General features: G+C 39.5%; 1 protein-coding gene across 2 annotated transcripts in view; it reads right to left on the bottom strand.

Annotated features, from left to right (window-relative positions):
* Positions 1–606: 606 nt before the first annotated feature.
* Crk (Crk proto-oncogene, adaptor protein) overlaps positions 607–23,323 on the bottom strand; it is a 34,392-nt gene continuing 11,675 nt past the window's right edge. For both annotated transcript variants that reach the window (XM_072306389.1, XM_072306390.1), the window contains exons 3-7: positions 22,854–22,976; positions 22,052–22,256; positions 15,935–16,063; positions 13,999–14,106; positions 607–1,117 (exon numbers count right to left, since the gene is read on the bottom strand). In XM_072306389.1, the coding sequence (XP_072162490.1) occupies positions 899–1,117; positions 13,999–14,106; positions 15,935–16,063; positions 22,052–22,256; positions 22,854–22,976 (784 nt within the window). In that variant the 3' untranslated portion in view covers positions 607–898. The remainder of the gene's footprint in view (positions 1,118–13,998; positions 14,107–15,934; positions 16,064–22,051; positions 22,257–22,853; positions 22,977–23,323) is intronic.

Genomic DNA, 23,323 nt, shown 5'->3' with positions numbered 1-23,323 from the left:
TTTCCTCTGTACTACTTATTTCCTTTTCTGATGCTATCATCAAATGATAAAAATCCAGCATGAGCTAATGAGGATAAGACTGGCCAATGTATAATACTTTCGTTTTTAGCATGACATTTACTGAAATCTCTGGAGCCAATGATCTCAACTGGCCGTTAGTGCTTATGCTCATTAATGAAGAGCAAAACCCCCAGCCTCAGTCAGCATGGGCAGGCCAATGACAGACATGTGGACTGCGTAGCAGACAGGAACCAAGCCACGTTAGATATTGCCAAATTTAACTGGAAATTTTATTTTTTACAAGAGATATGAAACCTCGATGATTTTTTGTGAGTTGACAATTAAACATTCGACGCTAAATCATTTATTGTAAAAACTCCCGTAAGATCCCATGTATTTGAGGTTATGACAAAGATAGCAATTGGCCATTTTCACTCCCTGCCCATCTATCGAACGACCGCTCCATGTGTGTTACGTTTTTTTGTGGACCACCACCAATCTACAGTTTCTAGATTGTTGTACATTACATTCTCAAATACATAAGGTGTTACCAAGTAAGCACCAAATTACATTCAATGTATGGAAACGAGTGAATAGATAAGAAAATTAATGATAAAAAATGCAAGAATTTATTATTAAAATAATGAGTTGATTTTAATCATCCACTTAAAATTTGTTATAATGATTCTTTATTACAACAACTATTTACAAAAAAATGATTTATTTCGTTTGAAATAGTATCTGCCATTGTTCAGAACATTTTGTTAAAACTTTAAAAAGACACAATCAACCGGCAAAAAGACTTCTGATACAAAATAAAATATACAAAAATAATAGGAGTAAAAAATTTCAAGATTAAATTGATGGCTTGAGTTGGCAACCATCAACTCTGTAACATTCATCGGGAATCATTCGATTCACTGTTATCTGAATCAATAAATTCAACATGTGTGAATGGAAAATGGCCTGTTTTGCCATTCAATTCACCCTCCCATTGTCCATTGATGTTCATCTTTGTAACCTTGATTATATCACCAACTTCTAATTTAAGTGCTGTCTTATCATAAGCATTGGGCACTCGAACTTGCTTCACTCGTGCAAAAGCAGGTAGCTTGCGCTGAAACAAATCAAGTACAGCGATGAGAATTACAGTTCATTTCTCCTTTTAAAAAAAAAAGTAATAGTTAAGTACATCCATTTTCAACTGAGCAATTATAATTTTCTCGCTCCCTCATATTTTCAAAAATTCACTGCAGAGCGAGAAATGAACCTAGAGACCTCATTTTTTTGCTGAATATGTAGGTAATTGAGTCTACTTTTTAAAGGACTACGTGCAAAACGGGCCATTCGGGGCTCGGGGCGGATACCTTTGAGACTTGCCCTATTCATTAACCTAACAATGCCCCATCTTTTCCCAAAGTTTCAAGCCCCCCAAAAATTTTGGGGAAACGCGGCGGAGGGTCAAAGTTAAAAACTAGCAAAATTTTCGCGAATTTATTACTCGAAAACCAAGAAGTTTTGGAAAATGCGGTTTAAACGAGCGTATTCAGCGTGACGAGAGCTTTCAGAAAATGTATAACATCATAGGGTTTTGTCAACTTCAGCTCGAATTATCGCCTCCGAAGCGCCGGAACGCTCAAAAAAGACCCCTTATTTTTTCACGTTTGGGCCGATTTAAAAAAAAGCCATTTTTTTATTTTCGTGAAAAACTGATATATTGTTCCTGACTCTCTGTAGCCCCTCTAGCTCTTTACCGCATGCTGGGGAAATGTTTTGGTCGCGAGTTATGAGAGCGGAAAGGAGCGAAGGTCGGGAAAATCGGCTATTTTAAACTGCGCGCGGTGACGGATTAGGAGACATGTGGCAACAATGCGAGGTCGGCAGAGGAGTGTGATTCGCCGAACTGAGTGGGAGGGGACGTTTTCCCTCCGATCAACGCCGCGCTCGCAGTTTAAAATAGCCGATTTTCCCGACCTTCGCTCCTTTCCGCTCTCATAACTCGCGACCAAAACATTTCCCCAGCATGCGGTAAAGAGCTAAAGGGGCTACAGAGAGTCAGGAACAATATATCAGTTTTTCACGAAAATAAAAAAATGGCTTTTTTTTAAATCTGCCCAAACGTGAAAAAATAAGGGGTCTTTTTTGAGCGTTCCGGCGCTTCGGAGGCGATAATTCGAGCTGAAGTTGACAAAACCCTATGATGTTATACATTTTCTGAAAGCTCTCGTCACGCTGAATACGCTCGTTTAAACCGCATTTTCCAAAACTTCTTGGTTTTCGAGTAATAAATTCGCGAAAATTTTGCCGGTTTTTAACTTTGACCCTCCGCTGCGTCTCCCCAAAATTTTTGGGGGGCTTGAAACTTTGGGAAAAGGTGAGGCATTGTTAGGTGAATGAATAGGGCAAGTCTAAAAAGTATCCGCCTCGAGCCCCAAATGGCCCGTTTTGAACATAGTCCTTAGCTATGAGTTTGAATGTTATGGTAAGTTGAATCCAAGCAAAGTTGAAAATTGAGAATATTTGACCGGCATTTTCTGTATTTATGTCCATATAAAGGTCCCGATCGAAAAATACTATACATTGAACATGAAATTGCAGAATAAACAATTAACAACTAGCAACTACCTTGTTATCAAGGTATCAATCTGTAGAGAAAAAAAAATATTTGACATTAAAAATGAGAGTAACAATGGTTGTACAGTTTGCTGTACCTAACTTTTTATAAGAATATAGGAGGTGGGAAAAACTTGCAAAAAAAAACCCAGACTGCTAGAAATTAGCTCTAAAAACAAATAAAAGACAACGAAAATTTCAGGGATAAGAAAGGATCTACAGGGTATTCCATTTTTAGAATGGATGGCAAAATGCAGTGTAGGTAATTTTGAAGATGATGCGTTTGAAATCGTAGGGTTCATCTGACTCAAATATCTGGCTGAGTTTGTATTGCTGATACCCGGGAAGGTCCCGTCTTCAACCTCAGACCCAGTCAACAATTTGAACAATTTCTCGTTTTTGCCCCGTAGCCCCCCCTCCAAAAAAAAAATCCTCCCACCCTCCCATCCGCCCATCCTCCCACCTATAATAGTTACCAGACCTATGTCGTCAATTCTTTCGTTCACGATAACTATCGTTTGATTTACGTTAGCCTATTCAAATTTTGTAATTTTGTCCATTTTGGTCTTATAAAGAACTGTATAGATTTTTAGTTAAATCGCACTTACCGTTTACTGATAAACGGTAATTAAAGTAAGTGACCCACTTACGCTGTTTTCCACTAATCTGTTTATATGAAAGTTCCAACTTCCAATCCTTGGTTTCCTTGGTAACCTTTGTTTGCTATCAGCTGATGTTTTATTTCAGTTTCTTTTTTTTTCATATTTATCATTGCTAGGTTAGTTCTAATTTTTTTGCGGCATTTATTCTACATCCCCCCAGCTCATTTTTCTAGCTCCATCACCCTCCCCCCTCAACTCATTTTTCTATCGATTTTATCATTTTTTTTATGGCATGTCTTGCTCCCCTACCACCATTTTTTCGGGGTCATAAATATTTTAGCGGCCTCTAGACCCGTGACTCCAGTCACGGGCATTTCGCTAGTACTGATATAGGTACCTCAGAAATACTTGAAGGGTATCAGAACATCATATAGATGGCCGTCTCTGCCAATTTGAATGATTACTTTCCATTAAACGGTCACACGCACAGTACTTGAAGCAGGGTTGCCACAGTCAGGGAAAACCGGGAAATGTCGGGGAGTTTTAAAATGTCAGGGAAAATGATGAAAATGACGATAAAGTCAGGGGATAATGGTAAAATAGCCATTCTTTGCTTCTAAGATAAAGTCCGAAATTTCGAACAACTAATGTTGCGTGTTCGGGTTTGGAGGGGGCGATTTTGCGGACGAATTTACGCGTCGCCCTGCTCCTGCTCCCCTCACTCCTTCCCTTCAGTGGCGGATCCAAGGAGGGAGGGCATTGGTGGCATGACAACTCCCCCCCCCCCCCCCTAGGGCCAAAAAAAGGAGAAGGAAAATACCCTGCAGTTAAAATTGTAGATCGTTCTTTTAGCGTTTATTTGGTGTATTACATCATGGGTTCAACATTAAAATTAAGGGAACAAAAGGGCAAAAACAGAGCGGGTCGACACGCGGCCTCTTATGTTTCGAATCGTGAACTGGCGATTTCGGGTGGCACATATGACAAAGATGGTTAATTCAGCTCTGTTCGTCTACCGACGACCAAAATGAATTATCTCCATCATAACCCAAGTAGCATTTCTCAACGGAAAAATCACTATACCTTTATTGCGAATTCATCGGCGATAAAATCGCCAGGATCATCAACATCTCAGCGATTATCCTCGATCTTATCGCGCTCTTATCACCCGACAATTTATCGCGGTATTTTCGAAATAAAAACCGCAATAAATGGCGATTTAATCTCGATTTTATCGACGAAAATTGATCATGATTTTACCGAACCAAAAATTGCAATGTGTAGCGATTTGATCGCCATATATTGCAATTTTGAATGTGATGATACTCGATTTTTGAAGCTTTTCTTTCAACTATGAAAAGCCTCTGAAAATTGAAGGCCGAATTTTTGCTTACTTACAAAATTATTAAATACATTTAATGAAAAAATAGAAGTTTTAATAAAAATTCTAATGAACATTTTATCAAAATCATTATCATTGTTGTTATCAAATTTTCAGCGACTTTCTTTTGCCTTTTTATGATGCCTCTGAAGTGGTACAAAACAATTTTTACCATTTGAAACTACCATAAATAGAGTCTCCAAAAATTTGAAGCCCAATTTTTCAGTCACCCCCCAAAAAATATGCTAAATTAGCTAAAAAAAATCGATAAGAACTATATCTTTTGACCCTGCTTGGCTCTTCTAGGACCTACAGAAATATCCCGGGGTGAAATAATTCTTACACCCTCCTTATCTACCATGAAAAGAATCCCTAAAATTTTGAGTCCAAACTCTCATGAGCTAGCGAAGTCACTGCAAAAATTGGTAAAAAATGGAAACTAGTGTTATTGCCCACACTACTTGTCCCGTGGATGGACAAAAACACTTCCTTGTTTTTTATGGCCTGTACCATCGCACACTTTTTTGAGAAAGATTTTTATCATCGATAACGCAAGATAAATTCATGATCACCATCATAACGTTAGTCATTCGTGCAATTACTTAGCGATACAACCAAGACACTTTTACTGGAATATTTAGAAAAATACTGCCTCATTCACAAAATCATAAAGTTCGATTGGAATTTTGATCGAACGATAATGGTTGTGAAATTTTTATTCAAACCACTAAACTTTATCATAGGAAATCTCTTCACGATATCTGCTGAATTCATATATTTAGAATCGAATTGTCGATATTATGAGGCATCTTCAATTAAATAATTGATTAATGATGCCTCGTAGTAAAGACGGCGATCCTTAAAAATCTTAGCTTTTCTACGATTCATTAGGATCTATTGGATTCATAGACATACTTTCGATGTGATTGTATAGTAAAATCTTTCCCTAAGCACAATAGAAAGCTATCAAAAACCTACTTCAATGGGTAGAATCACTATTCGATATTTGAATAGTTTTAAAATATTATGAGAGAAGTTGAGCATTGATCCAATTTTTTAAATGGGCGGTCGAATGCCCTATCCACTCGGCCATTGGTGATGCACGGACGGATAAGGAAATTAGCAATATACGAGGTTGTCTGCCAGAGAACCCTTCCACTCTTCCCGCTGGAAATGATTGAACATCCGCCCGCCAGGAGCTCATTAATCATTAAATCAATCATGTTCATGCAGTATTATTATATTTGTGTTCAGTACTTCGTAAAAGGAACCGCGAAAGATGGAAACTGCCAGGATTCTCAAGTTGATGAACAACAAATATATAAGTTATCATTAAAGATCTAAGTGTCAGTTATAGTGTTAGCTTCGATGCGTCATAGTATGTAAGTACCTAATTAGTCGTTTAATTTTGCAGATGTATACGGAGTAATGTTAGAGATAGTATATGATGCATTATATCCCAAGTAGCAGTGATTGCGATAAATTGCGATTTAATCGGTGAATGTATCGCGATTTTATCGACGTCGCGATTTATTGCAATATTATCGAATAAAAAATCGCGATAAATTGCAATAAAATCGCGATTTTAACGAACGCGGTTTTATAGAGATGAAATTGCAATTTTTCATCAACGCCCACTAACGCATGAATGACGCATATAAAAGATGTTTCTATGCCGCCGCCGCCGTTTTTATTAAGGTCCGTTGGTAACTTAACCATCTCATTTTTTTTTGTCAATTAATGGTAATGTTACAAAGACAGATTGGTAAGCTTACCTAAAAACCGTATTTTTACTGATTTTTTCAGGTAAGAATACCACTTTTATTGGTAATCAATTCCCGGTAACTTTACCATTTTATCTCGGTAATGAGATTGTTAACCTGTTTCTAATTCTTGCATTTTCAGAAACTGCATTGTCTCCTGATCACACAGTAATTTTTTCAGCTTTTTTCGAGCCGTTTTTCCCTCCGAAATCGACTTTTGAAGTTCGAATTTTTAAAATGCCGCGTTTGCCCGCGCTTTAGCGGCAATTCAATATGGCGCGGCGCCGGAATTACCCCCTGGCTTTCTTGCCACACATTCGACCGGGCGCCGTCAGCGGGACCTCTACGCGTTCGAATATCGAGGCTAATCAAAACAACCAACTGGCTGTTATCAATTTCATCTTTTGACAAAGATTTCTCTAGTTTTTGGCATATTTTCTGAACTGTTATTCGTTCAACTAAAATATCTAACCCTGCTTTACGAATATCTCGACCTGCAATCTCCTTGGAACGTTGGAAAATCCGAAAATATTGACCAAATTTGAGCTAGTTTACTTAGTCATTTCCACTGGGATACTGAGTTTCTATGGTAGTGAAGTGAATTTGGGAATAATTCTTCTTGAAAATGTTGAGTGCATATGTTTTTGCAATAGTTTTTGTTTAAACTTCAGAAACAACAACAGATCGGCCGGTCAAATCCTGACACTGTTAGTGACCATGCCGAAGCTTCATGATGCGAAGCCTCGTGCTTTGTTTCGGGAAGTAAATATTTTGGAGAAAACTTCCTACATCTCATTTACAGCAATCTAAATAGAATCAGTGATCGAATGTCCTTCCCTTAATGGCTCTCTTTAAAGAAATATCCACAATATATTACATGTAGGTATCACTTGTTTACTCTTAGGAAGCCACCCAAGAATAAATAGCCTTCGACAATTTTCTATTCTGGGACCGTAAACTTATTAAACTGTTCAGTGTTCCATAACTATTAACAGGTATATTGTGAATTGCTAGTGTGTGCCATTCTTTGATAGTTTGTCTCAATGCGAGATATAACATCAGTGATTTAATCTCAATTTCTCATCCACTCATTTTCTACGTAATCACATCCTCCACATGACTTTGATTCACTTTGAACCTGATTTTTTTTAGTAAATAATGGCTCACTATGCTGAGCGTTTTACCAGAAAGTCAGTTTTAAGTTACATTCTTCGACATGGAACTACATACAAATTTTGTGAAGATGCATGCCCTGACTCTGAATAAATGGATGTTATTAAAAATCCTGAAGATGAAAGGTGAGTAGCCAACTACTTTGTAAGTTCCCTTCTCAATTTCAATTACCTAAGTATATGGTTTCTAATGGCGAATAGTAAGAGTCATCTAGAACAGTGGCGTGGCGTGAATAATCGATAATCGATATCTCGCCATTTGAAACTATAGTAAAGAATCGATTACTAAGGTGTTCGCTGCGAACACCCTATCTATCGATCCTTTTCCATAGGTTTAAATGGCATAGCAATCGATATATCGCAATTCACGCCACGCCACTGATCTAGAAAGTAAGTTTACCTGTTAAATACTTCCTAAACGAAGATAGGTAGAGACAATCTGTAATAAGCTTTGAAAAGTCACTACCCTGGTTCTCTAATACGCTGTAGATTTTTAAATTTGGCTTGATAGAACTCTAGAAGAGTGGGATTTTCTGAACCCACCTCCTCTCCGCACGGGTTCAAAATTAGCGATAGACACAGTGGCTCATTTGCGAATGAGGCTCTGTAAAATTTTGGACCTGTGCAGAGAGGAGGTGGATTCAGAAAAAGCCACTTTTCTAGAGTTCTATCAAGCCAAATTTAAAAATCTATGGCGCGTTAGAGAGCCCAGAGTATTGGCTTTTTAAAGTTTATTACAGATTTTCTCGAAGTACCTATCTCAGTTTAGGAGATATTGAACAGGTAAACTCATCTCTGGACGATCCTCGTGGTTGTTCTTCCCTCTTTCTTGCAAATTCTTTATTGAAATGAAATACATAAGGCTCTTTATCTTTGAAATATCATTATGAAAAAGCAACTGAGTTTAAAGATTGAGACAAAAAAAGATAATGGTGACAGTAAAATGAGGTGAGAAAATCTACCAACTGGAGGCATCCACTTTAAGATATTGCAATCACATGAATTTGTTGGCTAGCGCATCCATCTACATAATTGATTTTAAGAGTTTTCATGGGTGTACTGAAGGAAAATCTAGACAAATTTTCTTTGACTCATAATTTGATCAGTACCTAGACATTTCTGCTGTGAAATGGAGACCTCAGGTTTCCATGTCAATCCAGTGATAAGAGAATACCTTGGTGTGCCTTCGAATTAACACTTGCTACATTTTTTGTGATTTTCAATTACTGGATATTACATTCATTGCACACCGCAAACATTTTTTATGAGAAAACTACATATGTTCCAAAGAATTTAAAACAAGTCATGTGCACGTTGGAGCAAATTTACTTCTGTTCTAGTTTGAACATTATTGGTACGTACCTTTCAATTTCAGGATTTAACGGCTTTTGCCAAAGGGTCTGTTGGTGCCGGCACACACAGTTCCAGGGTAGAATGGAGATCCATGTCGAAGAAAATTGATTTGAACTGATTTTTTAGTAAATAAATGCTCAGATAACTGAAGCATAATTTACTACACTATCAGACTTCAAAGGGAGTTGGTCATGAGGAAGTATTCAAAACAGCAAAGGAAAGAATATGTGGATATACAAGTAGAGGTACTTAATGAGCAAATATACAGATTACTGACTTTAACACTCGCAAGAAAGGAGGAAAAATCTTAGAGTAAGTGCTTGGTATCAGATGTTCTAGCAGCATAAAGCCCGTCCAATGTGAAGATTGTTTGATTACCCAATGGTTGCAAGTGCAAGAATCTATGTATGACCGCAGAAAATGTATCATTAGAAGAACACTTATAAGTATATTTTGACTAACACAAACACTGTAAAAATCGTGTGCAATGTTAACCCCAACACCAAAAACACGGTGATTTCAACTGAAAAACCAAGCCTTTCGATACTTAAGTGATAGGGACACACACATATAACTAACACAGTTTTGGAAGCTATTTCCGGATTTCCCAACGTTTCAAGGAGATTGCAGGTCGAGATATTTGTAAAGCAGGGTTAGATATTTTAGTTGAACGAATAACAGTTCAGAAAATATGCCAAAAACTAGAGAAATCTTTGTCAAAAGATGAAATTGATAACAGCCAGTTGGTTGTTTTGATTAGCCTTGATATTCGAACGCGTAGAGGTCCCGCTGACGGCGCCCGGTCGAATGTGTGGCAAGAAAGCCAGGGGGTAATTCCGGCGCCATATTGAATTGCCGCTAAAGCGCGGGCAAACGCGGCATTTTAAAAATTCGAACTTCAAAAGTCGATTTCGGAGGGAAAAACGGCTCGAAAAAAGCTGAAAAAATTACTGTGTGATCAGGAGACAATGCAGTTTCTGAAAATGCAAGAATTAGAAACAGGTTAACAAGCTCATTCTACCACAGTCGATAAAAAATATTGGCGTTTTTACCAAGGTCCATCGGTAACTTTGCCATCTCACTATTATTGGTAATTTTACAGAGACAGAATGATGAGATTACCAATAGAACCTTATTTTACCAACCGTACTTCAAAGTATGAAACAAAATACAGAGGAGGGAAAATTGACTAAGAAAAAAAAAAAAAAAAAAAAATCCAATGAAACTCGGTGTCAGTCAACGCAAAGACATAAGCTGTAAGGTTGCGAAGCGCCGATCCATGTAGAAGAGGCTCCAATTCGCACCCGGGGATTTTACGCTCGTCTTCATCAAAGGACTAGGACCTGACGGCTGAACCTAACGGCAATCGGCTAACAACGTTAACCCCTTTTTTGGCAATTTTATCGGTGATAAAATCGCTAGAATCATCAACATCTGAGCGATTATCCTCGAACTCATCGCGATAAAATCGCAATAAAATCGCGAAAAGATAGAGGATAATCGCTCAGATGTTGATGATCCTAGCGATTTTATCGCCGATAAAATCGAGGATAAACGCGATTTTTCCGTTAAAAAATGCTACTTGGGATAATGCATTTGAAATCGTAGGTTTCAGCTGACTCAAAGCACTTGCTGCTAATACCGAGGAGTTTTCCGATTCCTTGAGCGTTCGGCCTGAATGGCGATTTGTTATGGGCACCTTTTCAATTTTGAGTCTAGTCCAAAGATCTTATAGGAACTTGGATGATTGACCCAGGTAGTGCTTTGTGCCACCTTTCACATGATTAAAGGCTTTCCACAGTATCTACAGTCCGTCAAAATGAGCGAGCCCTCTGTATGATCTCACGAAGCAAAGTGCCCTTCTTTTGTGCCTTGTATCCCTTGAATTTTGAGTTTGGTCCAAAGATCTTTGAAGAACTTAAATTAATGACCCAGGTAGTGTGCTTGATGCTTACTTTCAAAGAATTAAAGGCATTTTTTCAAAATTTACAGTACTCCAGAATGAGCTGTTTGTGCGATCTTGCGGAGCAAAGTGCCCTACTTTCCAGCCTCCTTACTGCCTTTTATCCCTTGAATTTTGAGTTTAGTCCAAAGATCATTTAGGCCTTGTCTCCACGAGCCGTTTCACGAGATTTGTCCCAGGGAAAAATCCCACTTATGAAGTTGGGAAAAATATTGAGTTAATCAATATTTTTCCCAGTACCAAGTATGGTACTTGTACCCCTAGGACCCACTGAGAGAAGAAGAAGAAGTGAAAACGAATTGTGCGATATTTTATTCATTACTACATTGTTAATGTTTGTTTAGTTAAAATAATGTGTCTGATTGTCAATTGAGTGCAATTATTATTTTAATCCCGGTTAAATACTCGACTTTAATCAATTTATCTTCCCGCGAAAACTAGTCGCAGGACTGTATGAGCCCCGTCCCGTGGAGACGGTAAGTGGGAAAAATCCCAGAAGTTTCATTCCTGCGATTCGAACTTGGGACAAATCCCATGTAAACGTCCCGTGGAGACAGGGCCATACCCGCGGCTCGGACTCCGACGCTCATGAGACTTCGCTCACCGTCGCCGAACTGGGTGGTCTTATCACCGTGAGCGTCGGAGTCCGAGCCTCAGGTATGGGATGCGGGGAAGCGGAGAGCGGCTGAAGTGGACTGGAAGGGAAGGGTACAAGAAGCACCGCACAATGGTCCGCCCAGCGAAACCTCAATTTACGCACAGAAGACCACTAATATCTCGAAAACTGCTCGTGGGATCTCTTTTGGCCCGTAAGAACTTTAGTTCAGAATGACTAGCTGAGCAACATATCCAAGTTAGAGTACCTTTACAGAAAGAGTATGGCCATTCGTACCTTTTTACTACAGGAAAACTGTGCCGCTTTTTGATTGGTCAACTAGTTTTTAAGCTTCATGATGCTCTACAGCCGTAAATAAACAAACAAGATGGCGACTCATCGTAACATTGATGAGAAGCTAAAATTTGACAAAAAATTTAATTATACGGCTGTAACAATTTAAACTAGCATATCTACGAATGACATATGAAAAACACATGAAGGCACTGTTAAATCGCCTTTCGCCTTTATCACAGGAAGATGTAAGATGTGCAAAACCTTAAACTTACTTGCTGATAACAGCCATCTTGTTTGTTTATTTACGGCCGTAAGAACATCGTGTCAGCCTATTTTCACGCGACCAATGAGAAACCGGCACAGAATTGGCCATACTCTGTCTATAAAGGTACTCTAGTTCTGATGCCCTTCAAGTATCTCTAAGGTACCTATATAAGTATTTTTTTTGGGGGGGGGGGGGCTATGGGGCACAAACAAGAAATTGTTCAAATTGTTGATTGGGTCTTAGGTTGAAGACGGAACCTTCTTAGGTATCAGCAATATAAACTCAGCCAAATATTTGAGTCAGGTGAACCTTACGATTTCAAACGCATCATCTTCAAAATTACCTACCTACACTGCATACATCAAGCGAAATTGGAAGGCTAAATATGTTCATGTTCATACCATGAATGGGTCTGTTATATGTAAAAGATACAGCCAAATAAATGTATGTGCTTTTTATAGGTGAAATTACACGAAAATCACGTTGGGCACATTAAACGCGACTGAAATTCATTTCTTACCTCTCAATCTGCACAGATTGTAACACACTCTTTAGTGTATTTTCCGAAGGAAAAATACACTATTTGCGTTCTCCCTCATGGTGGGACCAAGACCTGGGACCATGTAAAGAGCACCGATCTCCAGTCGTAGATCACGAATATATATATGTCATTCATTTTCAGTCATATATATATTATGTATGTACGTATGTATTTCAGCCAGCGTGAGGATTTTTCAGTTTTCAGAGCTTTGAGCGGCAGTTAATTTTTAAGTTTCTTGAAACGAAACTTCTGGGGTTTATAGTCCCCTAAGAGTACTTTTAAACTGTGAAGAAAATCAAAATATGTTAATTACTTTTCGCACAGCGAGCGGTCCAAGTGGGGGGAGGTTTAATTTTGTCCAAGCGATAACTCGAGTAAAAATGAATATTTTGAGCTGAAATTTTCATGGTAGTTAGAGATCTACTAAGACTGGTTTCATTTAAAAAAGCATGTTACACACATAAGATTTTGCCCTGAGGAGTGAATTTCAAACTTATTTTGTGTGCACGATGTGATTTTCGAGCAAATTCACCTAAAGAAAGTATATTCAGTTATCTGTACCTCTTGGGTGCGACAGACCCATGGATCAAATTGTGTTCAATTGAAAGATTGACACTTAGATCTTTGGAAGCTAATATTATGGTGTTCATGAACTTAAGCATCCCGACAGATAGTATCTTTTGCGGTCCTTTAATACAAGGTAATTAACTCAAACATAATAATTTCACACGCACATGAAGTCACGAACCGATTGTTTATTGAGGTTTTCATTCGTTCAACTGAGACTAACCCCAAAAGTAACATTCACAGGGGCCTGGCAAGTGACTCATCATCAGGCCGCACCGCACATCTACCTATCCTCTGGGTTGGGCATCCTCTACCTTTGCAAGAACGTTCTGTGTGCCTTTGAAAATTACCTTCCTTCCTTTTTTTGTCCAAAAGGATGTTTTCGGGTATTGTTCCGATTTTATTGAAAAAAAAAAAACAAAAAAAATGAAAAACCCATTGGTTTCTTAGGGCTGGGGAAAACAAGGCCAACCTTGATGTAGTTATTACAAAGAATGGCGTTACTCCGTTAATAATACAAGGTAAGGTAACAGCACCAGTACCCGGAATGGTACCAGTATCCGGAACGTCGCTCAGTTTTTCGTAAAAAATAAGCGGTAGGTACATCAGTGCAAAAAGGGCATCAGGTTTTCACAAATTACACTCAGAGGGCGCCACCTTGCAATAAGTGTGATGGTAGTGCGCTCCTTCTATTATCTGTACCATGCTTCCATAGTGACGTATTCACAGAACGAACCGCTCTGTGACCGGATACTGGTACCATTTCGGGTACTGGTGCTGTTACCTTAATGGCCATACTGCAGGAGTTAACAGCTGAAACTTAAAGAGTGTGTGCTGTAAGCCTTCCAAAAAGAGAGGTTTTCAATGTACTTTTTTTTTTCCTTACCTGTAATTTGTTTCTCTTAATAGTGGTATCTGGCACATTGTTTGCAACAGTGCCCACAGCTGGGGAATGACTATCCTTCACACTATCAGGCTGAAGTGAACCCTCATACTAAAATGAACAAAACATAAAATAGGAACTGAAAATTTTGTCGGAATAGAATAAGATGATCATGACTTACTTAAGCCGGTGGGGACAAGAATCATCAACACAAGTCGATCGAAAAATGAAAACACAATTTAATTGACATAGATCGAGTGAGATGCTGATGTTAAAATTATTTGTGATTATGTTTATGCCCCGGTTGCCACGATTTCTTTCATTAGTATTTTGATACCATTGGCGAACGTTGATAGCTAGTAGCCAATGATGACCAACGCTCAGAAACAACTCTGTAATTTCATATTTTGAAAAAAGCGCGGCGAATTTCGTCTTACACGCATACATACGTAAATTTCAAGAAAATGTACGGATTTCACCGATTTTGCGGAAAAATCTAATCTGTGGGAAAAATTTGGATGATTTCAAGGAATCCGCACGATTTCGGGATATAGTCCAGTCAACGAAGGGAAAAGAAGGGCTTTTGGTGGAACAAACTAGAAAAAAGCTGAATTTTTTACCATCGACTAGATCTTCAAAAGCAGTGTTTTCCAAAAAGTCTTCACTTTTACCCCCTCTGCTTACCCCCCAGCCCCCCTTAAATGCAAGAATTACCCCTTTTGTTCTCCCAGTGATCAACTGGAGATAACTTTCTTATCACTCTGCCGTTAGATCAATGTAAAAATCTCGAAAAATCTTCAAATATATCGAATTGTAGTGAGGTTTTGCCGTGTTTAAATGGGGATTTTTATGACTATCAAGCGATTTTTTGTATGTGTGTCTGCAATTCCATAAGATCCCTCATAACACGCTTTAGTATAAGTGTGTATTTTACACGGGTTTTTCGAGACTATCGATAGTCGCTATTATTATTAATTAGATTAATATTAATAGATTATATTATTAATTAGATAATTAATACAGTTTACTTAAAAACGGAGTTAAAGAAGGCAAAGATAAGGAAACTCGGAAAGAACAATGTATTTTGTAGGAAAGGGTTGGTAGGTCTAGAATTGAATGGACGTATCGACATATTGAACAGCGACTATCGATAGTCTCGAAAAACCCGTGTAAAATACACACTTATACTAGAGCGTGTTATGAGGGATCTTATGGAATTGCACACACACATACAAAAAATCGCTCGATAGCCAACAACGTGGGAATCCAGGTACAAATATGATTTTTTTAAATGTTTTATGGATGGATAAGAGCTGTTAGATGCTTCAATACAAAAGTTGTACTCCACTTTCTTGAACCTTACGCGCGGCGATTTATCGATTTTTGCCGTTTTTGACGCTTTGGAACGAATTTTCTTGGAAATTTGGCAACGTAGCAAAAGTTTTACTCAGCCTTTTTTAAGTGCTTTTCAAAAATGTACATAGTTTTTGGATTAAATTAAGTTTGGAATGAGTTAAATGGAAAAAACCCCTAAAAATTGACCAAAAATGGCAACAACAGACCATAGAGCCCCTTCAGAGTCATCGGAGGCCTCTTTTAAGGCCGGAAAAGGAAAGTACGCAAAAAAATACGTAGGAATTGCCTCATGCACGAGTGATAACAGTCAAAAAAGTTGAGGTAAATAATATTTTTCAATTCCAGGATTTTGGGTTTGAGGTGCTGCTGTGCCCTTGCACAGGCTCTGTTCGGTGAAATATTTGGCACAGAGTCTACCGAAGACTAGTACTTTGAAAATATGAGACATTTAGGAATATCCACATGGGGCCGGAAAAGGCTCATAACGATATTCCTCCTTTCACAAAGAGTGATTCATACGGAACACATAAGGTGGAAGTAGATAATCACAGATGAACAGATACGACCAGTTATTGGTGCTTACCCTATGTACGTATGGTACAGGAATGGAACCAGTTTGTCCCAGGCAATTTTTTGCTGTCCACCATTGTTCTTCATCTTTGGCAACTATAGTCAGAATATCTCCTTTCCTGAAAGGTAAGTCGTCTTCATCCTACAACAAAAAATATAAGGAATGAAAATAAAGGGAAAGTTAGATTAGGTTAAATAGTATGTTCGATTAGGTTTGAATAGGTTAAAATTCAATTAGGTTCGATTAGGTCAATTGGAGTTCAGTACGTTCCATTGTAATAACTTATCAGGTTCCTCTCAGAAGAGGGCGGCAAGGACATCTGGTAAAAATTTAGTGGCATGAGGTGGAGAAAGAAATACTCTAAATTCTGTTCAAGCAGGTTCTTACGACATCTTTGTCAATAGGACTGCTAAACTCAATTATAAATTACCACGAGCTTGGGTCATGTTACTTCAAGAGTAAGGGGAAAACTTCATTCTTGGGTCATGTTACTTCAAGAGTAAGGGGAAAACTATTTTTATTAAATTGGGAGCTAAAACTTAATGGCCAGTTTACATTCCGCTGATTCATTTAGGTATATTCATTGAATGGGCCTATCTGGTGAACAAGTTCTCAAAGCCCAGAAATCTCAAAATATGCATTGCATTTTTTATTTAATTTCGAATTTCGAGAGTCACGAAAGATCTTGAGATGATCACGTACAGTAAGTAAAACACCATACTTGAAAACGTTTTAACAGCTTAATATTACCACACCAGGAGCTTGAACACAAATCTGAAACTCAGTTTGAACCTGTTTTAATAACTCTCTTAAAATATAAGTTGGGTTGCAGATGATTGACTCACACAACTTTTGTAGAAAATTTTATATTCTCAAGAAATAGAGGGTATGGAGCAAAGTGAGTAATAGAGGGAGTCATGGATCGCAGGTTATCTAAACATCCATGCGTGAACTGGTGTAAAGAAAGAAAATATACTCAGGAAGTGAGCTGAACCCTCAAACATTCTTGTATCAAATTACAAGGGTCATCCAAAAAGTAAGGTTCCTTACCTTGTATCATCCGAACGAAAAGAGATAAGTCAAATCGATAAAAATGCATTATCAGGCATAATCCAAGCTTTAAAGAAAGCCCAAGTTTTTGAAAATCGGTTGAGGGGTTCGCGAGGAAACTCACTTTTACTGCGACAACCTCCTGTTGCCCCGTGCCCACCTCCGGAGTCCGGATTCGCGAAGAGTCGATTATTTCAAACTCGGATTTTTGCCGCTGAGCATCATATCAAAAAGAAAATTGAAAGTTTTTAGTGAGGAGACCTTGCCTCACTTTTTGACATAGTCGCCACCTCTGTTTTGACATTTCTGTTATCAATATTGCGGCTTCTTGGTGCCTTCCGCGTAAAGGGTCTTGTTTTGGCACCGAAACCAGTCATTGACATACAGCGCTCTGCATTTCTTAATCTGTCGGAGACCGCTTTCCACCGATAAATGTTTTCAGCTCAGGGAACAAATGAAAGTAACATGCAAAGGCGTAACGGACTTCCGCTGGGCCTTCCTGCAAAATTTTTTCTAGGGGCCTCCCAAGTCGATAAAATTCCAAAATTATCCCCCCCCCCTCTCCCTTCCTCACCCCTTCCCGTTTTTTCTCGTATGGTCTAGGCCCGCAGCCCGAAAATTTTTGAGAAAATCAGCCTTAATCACCAAAAAATCAAAGTGGCAGTAGCTTATATCTTTTTACCTTTAGGTATGGTATGTGCAGGATTTAGCCTACTTTTACGTTATGTTCTGAGGTGGAATTTGATTCACTTGCATGTTTGCGCAAATAAATATATTTAAAAAAAAATAAAAACGTAAAAGTACCCGATTAAATGGAGCCCCTAAAGGATCAATGATCTAAAGGAAGGCGGGGGCTCAGCCCAGGCCCATGAATCAAAGGGCCCCCAAGGCTTTTGGATTCTTGGGCCTCCCAAAACCCGAAATACGAAAAGTGGAATCATTGAGTGGACATGGGAAGGCAGGGGCCCTCCAGCAAACAAAAAGTTAGGAAAAGTCCAAGAAAAGTATGAAAAACCCCGAGCTAACAATAAAAATCAAAGGAAGAAGCCCCATCTCGATAAGTAAAGGCCCAAAGTTTGAAACCAAAGCTGAGGATCAAAGAGAGAGAGAGAGAGAAAAAAATTCCGGCGGCCGAGGGCCCCCTAGGCGCCAGGGCCCCCCTGCATAGCAGGGTCTGCGAGGGCGCCCGTTACGCCACTGGTAACATGAGGCTAAATCGAGAGAGTACGGAGAATGTGGAAAATTTTCTTATGCAAAGCAACTGATTCGGAAGTGCAGAGCGCTGTCAATGACTGGTTTTGGTGCCAAAACAAGAGCCTCTACGCGAAAGGCACCAAGGAGCTGCAATATTGATAACAGAAATCTCAAAACAGAGGTGGCGACTACGTCAAAGAGGGAGGCAAGGTCTCCTCACTAAAAACTTTTAATTTCCTTTTTTATATGATACTCAGCGGCGAAAACGCGGAACGAAGGGCAGGATTTCTGGTCCAAACGCAGCCTTAATTGGCTCGACGGGGAGAGAGCCTAAGCGATATTTCGGAAAACCGTCAAAGAGCCCCAGCCCCACCCTTCTCCCCGGACGGAAGGATCGCGGAATCCGACCTTGTCGAACATCGCCGAGCCGCAGGTGGAACAGGAAGCCAGCGGGCTGATTGTTGAAACTTATGGACAAAGCTATAGACAAAGAAGACAGAAAGGATTTGAAGGGATTCTTCTGGTGAAAACAGGTGGTTGCGATGGACAAAGAGGTGGTTGTGATGGATTAACCTACAGCAACGGACAAGAGACCCTTCAGTTAGTCCATCATATTTCCCCTTAGTTTAAAAGAACCACCCACTCCCACCAATAGGACAGCTCCATACTCCCTATGTCTTCTTCGTCTATCAATTTCAACAATCAGCCCATCGGGGTACGAACGGGAACGTACGAAATAGGAATCTTCATGCAGGGGTCGAAAAACCGGCCTTTCAGTGCGCGGCGCCCGTCCGGAGAGCTCGAGGTTGGAGACGGTTCGAACTTAAGCTCCGGCAGCCCGGGGGATCCCGCGTGCCTGTTGAAAATTTTTGTTGTGATTGTTGAAATTTGTTGTTTGTCGGGACGACATAGATGACATAGGTTAAAAGGCGAAGCGTGATTGGTCGGCTATGTCTTTTCGCTGCTTTGTCGTGCCTATGTCGGGTTGACCTCTCGACAAGCTAACGGCACCTCTTCAGTTTCCGACAGTATGTCGATCATTCCACCTGACAAAGGCACGATAACGCAGCGATAAGACATAGCCGACCAATCACGCTTCGCCTTTTAACCTATGTCATCTACGTCGTCCCGACACACTAAAAATTTCAACAATCAGGCTGCTCAGGACGGGAACGGCGCACAGTGGAGCGAGTCAATTAGAGAGGTCGGACATGAAATGTTTAACTAAGACTGCAACTTTCGATGTTCAATTCGTCAAATTTTAAAGTTTAAGGGGTGCCTAAACAAGACATTTTAACAAGGAAACCAATAGAACCACTTTAAAAACCTCCATGTTTAGTATTAACCGAGTTATAAGCTTTTCAAATTTTGTCCGACCTCTCCCACTGACTCGATCCACCGTGCGGCGGCGGTTTTCCCAAAAAAACCCTTGAGGGCTGCAGCAACCCTCCGGAGGTTCGCACCGGGAAACCCGGCGGGAGAACGAAAGACCCGGCCGCCGAAGTCCCGCAGATGGATTTTCAGGGGCTTGGAGCACGGGGGAGCCGCGGAATCGGGTCGAGAATCTCAAGGTCACGGCAAAGCGCCAAAAATGTTATTATTATATAAATTTATGTCTGTTGTTACTTTTATTCTATGAAATTTTGTAAGCTCATTTTCATTAATGCCTTTTTAGGCTCTATGTTCATTAATGCCTCTGTGGCTCATTATTTAATGTGCCTATGTGGCTTATCGAATTTCATTCATGCCCCAATGGCTTACTTGTTTTTACTGATGCCCTATTGGCTTACTTGTTTTCATTAATGCTCTAATGCCTTGTTTTCATTAATGCTCTAATGGCTTACTTGTTTGTATTAATGCCCCAGTGGCTTACTTGTTCTCATTAATGCCCCAATGGACCACTAGGCGAGGTACAAAAGTAAGCATTTTGATACATGTTTCTTAACCAAAATTTCACGTAGAACACAATTTTTGCAACGATAATTAATGAAATTAACCCCTAACCGAGATATTGAATGTTTCTTGACCCATGAATTCAAACCTCCCCCTCATGAAAACTCAATGGTTTGCACGAGTAAAATAGCACACTAGACATTACCGTGGCAGTCTCTGCAATATGAAAATACAGGGTTATCCAAAAGTCACTGACCACCCCTGTAACTTTTTTCCAAATTGAGATAGAAGTTTGAAACTTTGGGAATGTTCCTCGGTCTAAGGTAGCAACTTTTTGGTCCCCCAAAAATTTTGGGGGCGGCCCCCCTTAAGGGGGGCGGGGGCTAACTTTTTTTTTTCAAATGGCAACCCCCCCTTTGTGATATTTCATTCGAAAGATAATAAAAAAAGACAATTTTTGGCGCAAACCGCAGGTCAAAATGTTCATTTTTGACAAAATGGCGGCCGGTCAAAGTTCAAAATGGCGGAAATTTGGCATCTCCGTTGTTTATTGACGGATTGGTGTGAAACTCGGAATCCTAGGGTTTTTCGGGATGAGAAAAACGATTCTGGCATTGGTTTTCCAGAAAAGTCTGTCCTTTTCAAAATGGCGGCGGTGAAAATGGCGGCCTCGAGCGAGAAGTGGATATTTAGGCTGCATATCGTTGGATTTGCATGAAACTTGGTATCTGGGGGTATTTCGGCAGGAGAAGAACGAATCTTTCATTGGATATCTGAAATTTTGACAAATTCCAAAATGGCGGGAAATCAGTTTTACGGCTCCTAACCGATGGATTTGCATGAAATTCGATATCCTAGCGGTTTTTGGCTGGTTAAAATGGAATCTTTCATTAGATTCTTGAAATATCAAATAATTTCATGCTAATCCATCAGTAAACAGCCGTAACACTGATTTCCCGCCATTTTCCCGCCGCCATTTTGGAATTTGTCAAAATTTCAGATATCCAATGAAAGCTTCGTTCTTCTCGTGCCGAAATACCCCCAAATACAAAGTTTCATGCAAATCCAACGATACGCAGCCTAAATATCCACTTCCCGCTCGAGGCCGCCATTTTCACCGCCGCCATTTTGAAAAGGACAGACTTTTCTGGAAAACCAATGCCAGAATCGTTTTTCTCATCCCGAAAAACCCTAGGATTCCGAGTTTCACACCAATCCGTCAATAAACTACGGAGATGCCAAATTTCCGCCATTTTGAACTTTGACCAGCCGCCATTTTGTCAAAAATGAACATTTTGACCTGCGGTTTGCGCCAAAAATTGTCTTTTTTTATTATCTTTCGAATGAGGTATCACAAGGGGGGGTTGCCATTTGAAAAAAAAAGTTAGCCCCCGCCCCCCTTAAGGGGGACCGCCCCCCCAAAATTTTTGGGGGACCAAAAAGTTGCTACCTTAGACCGAGGAACATTCCCAAAGTTTCAAACTTCTATCTCAATTTGGAAAAAAGTTACAGGGGTGGTCAGTGACTTTTGGATAACCCTGTATAGTAGCCTCAATCAAGACGCTTGGGCTCAGCTATAGCAAATTATTTACACTTTAAACGATAAAGGTTGGGAATGGAACAGTACTCGATTGAGAAGCGTGCCGAAACCGTTGTAAGGCGCGATTTTACGATGGTATTTTCTTCCTTCAAGTAAGGGAGAAAAGTAAGAATTTTCTTTTACTTAGAAACAGGAAGTGCTGCCTTGGTGGCTCACCAGCCATAAATGACAATAACCCTCATTTTTGAAGCGGCCATTTTGGCGTCATGATTGCTGTACTGCTTGTTTTCTGTATAAGATTTTGCTATTGATGGTTGCAGGCTCTTTATAGATCAATATGCGTTTTTTAAAGTGAAACTTGTGTCATGGTGTTCTTTCTGAGCCCATCAGTCGACCACAATCAAACAGTAAAGGCTAAAATGGTAATTGGGTTTAATACGGATAGTACTCACCTTGCCATCGAAGTCATACTTGGCGATCACAGTTTCTATTCGTCTAGGTGCCGGTCTAATAAGAGGAGTTGTGTCTAAGTAATGAAGTTTATAAAAAGCTATTAGGTTAGGGAGGTCTGGAAATGTCTGATCTCCAATTCTGTAACTTATTTGATCATTCTGCTGCATTTTGTTTATGATGTAGTGACTAACTTTCTGATCTTCCCTGAGGAAAAGAAACAAAACAAGCAGAAAAACTGATGTATTTGATTGCAAGATTAAAAATATCTATCATCTGATTGAGAGACAATACCACCCATTTACCAACAACAAGGTTTGTTCTGAAGATCAAGTAATCTCCGAAGCCGCATACACTTTTGCAAGCTAAAGACCTTCAGTTCAGTTCAATTTATTAAAAATTTTAACAGATATAGGTTTCAGAACGCATTTGAAAGGAATAGAAGTGTATGCACTGAGGAGCAGCGCTATTTGCTTGAAAATCAAAGAACAAATATTGTTACTTTTTCCACGCTGCATTCATATTTGTAACAGGTCAATTCAGCGCTTTGAGTACAAGAGGGTGCATACATGCATTTACATTTTGCCTGCGATCGATAATGCTACTATTGCTGCACAGACGTTCTATACATTGCACCTTCAGAGTAACTTCCCTGAAATAGGAGACTGTTGTCTGAATGATAAATGAGAAAGCACTTGTTTCTTTTTTACAAAATATTATAAGTAGAAAAAAAGAATTGGGGGGGGGGGGGGCAGCAAAATTTCAAGCAGAGCTAAAGCATTTTTGGCATGAAAAATGACTTACCTAACGCAAAGAACGTAGTCTCCTTGTATCGTTACACTATCTCTCACTAAGAAAACGCCCCCTTCTTTTTCCGCCATTAAAAGATCAGTTGCATCTTGTCTTGACATTTGTCCAAAATACCAACTATGAGAAAAATTACAAAAAACAGGATGTAATTACTTAAATATAAAATTAATAATCATGAAAAACTGAACTCGAGAAACGCATAGTTTCTGGAATTATGGGTACGTAAATAAGATTTTATTTAAGGAATGATTGCTTGGGAGACTCGAAAATGGCTTAGATTATTATTTTTATACAGGGTTATCCAGAAGTCCGGGGCCCCCCTTATAACTTTTGAACAAAAAATGCTGGAGATTTGAAATTTGGGGAATGTTCCTAGGTCTAAGGGAACTACTTTTTGGCGTACCCAAAATTTTGGAGGGCGCCCCCCCTGAGGGGGGGGCGGACCCTAACTTTTTTTTTCAAAT

This window comes from Bemisia tabaci, chromosome 1 (assembly GCF_918797505.1).
Source record: "Bemisia tabaci chromosome 1, PGI_BMITA_v3".
NCBI lineage: Eukaryota > Metazoa > Arthropoda > Insecta > Hemiptera > Aleyrodidae > Bemisia > Bemisia tabaci.
Note: the sequence above shows the minus strand (reverse complement) of the source record. Positions and strands in the feature narration are given on the sequence as shown.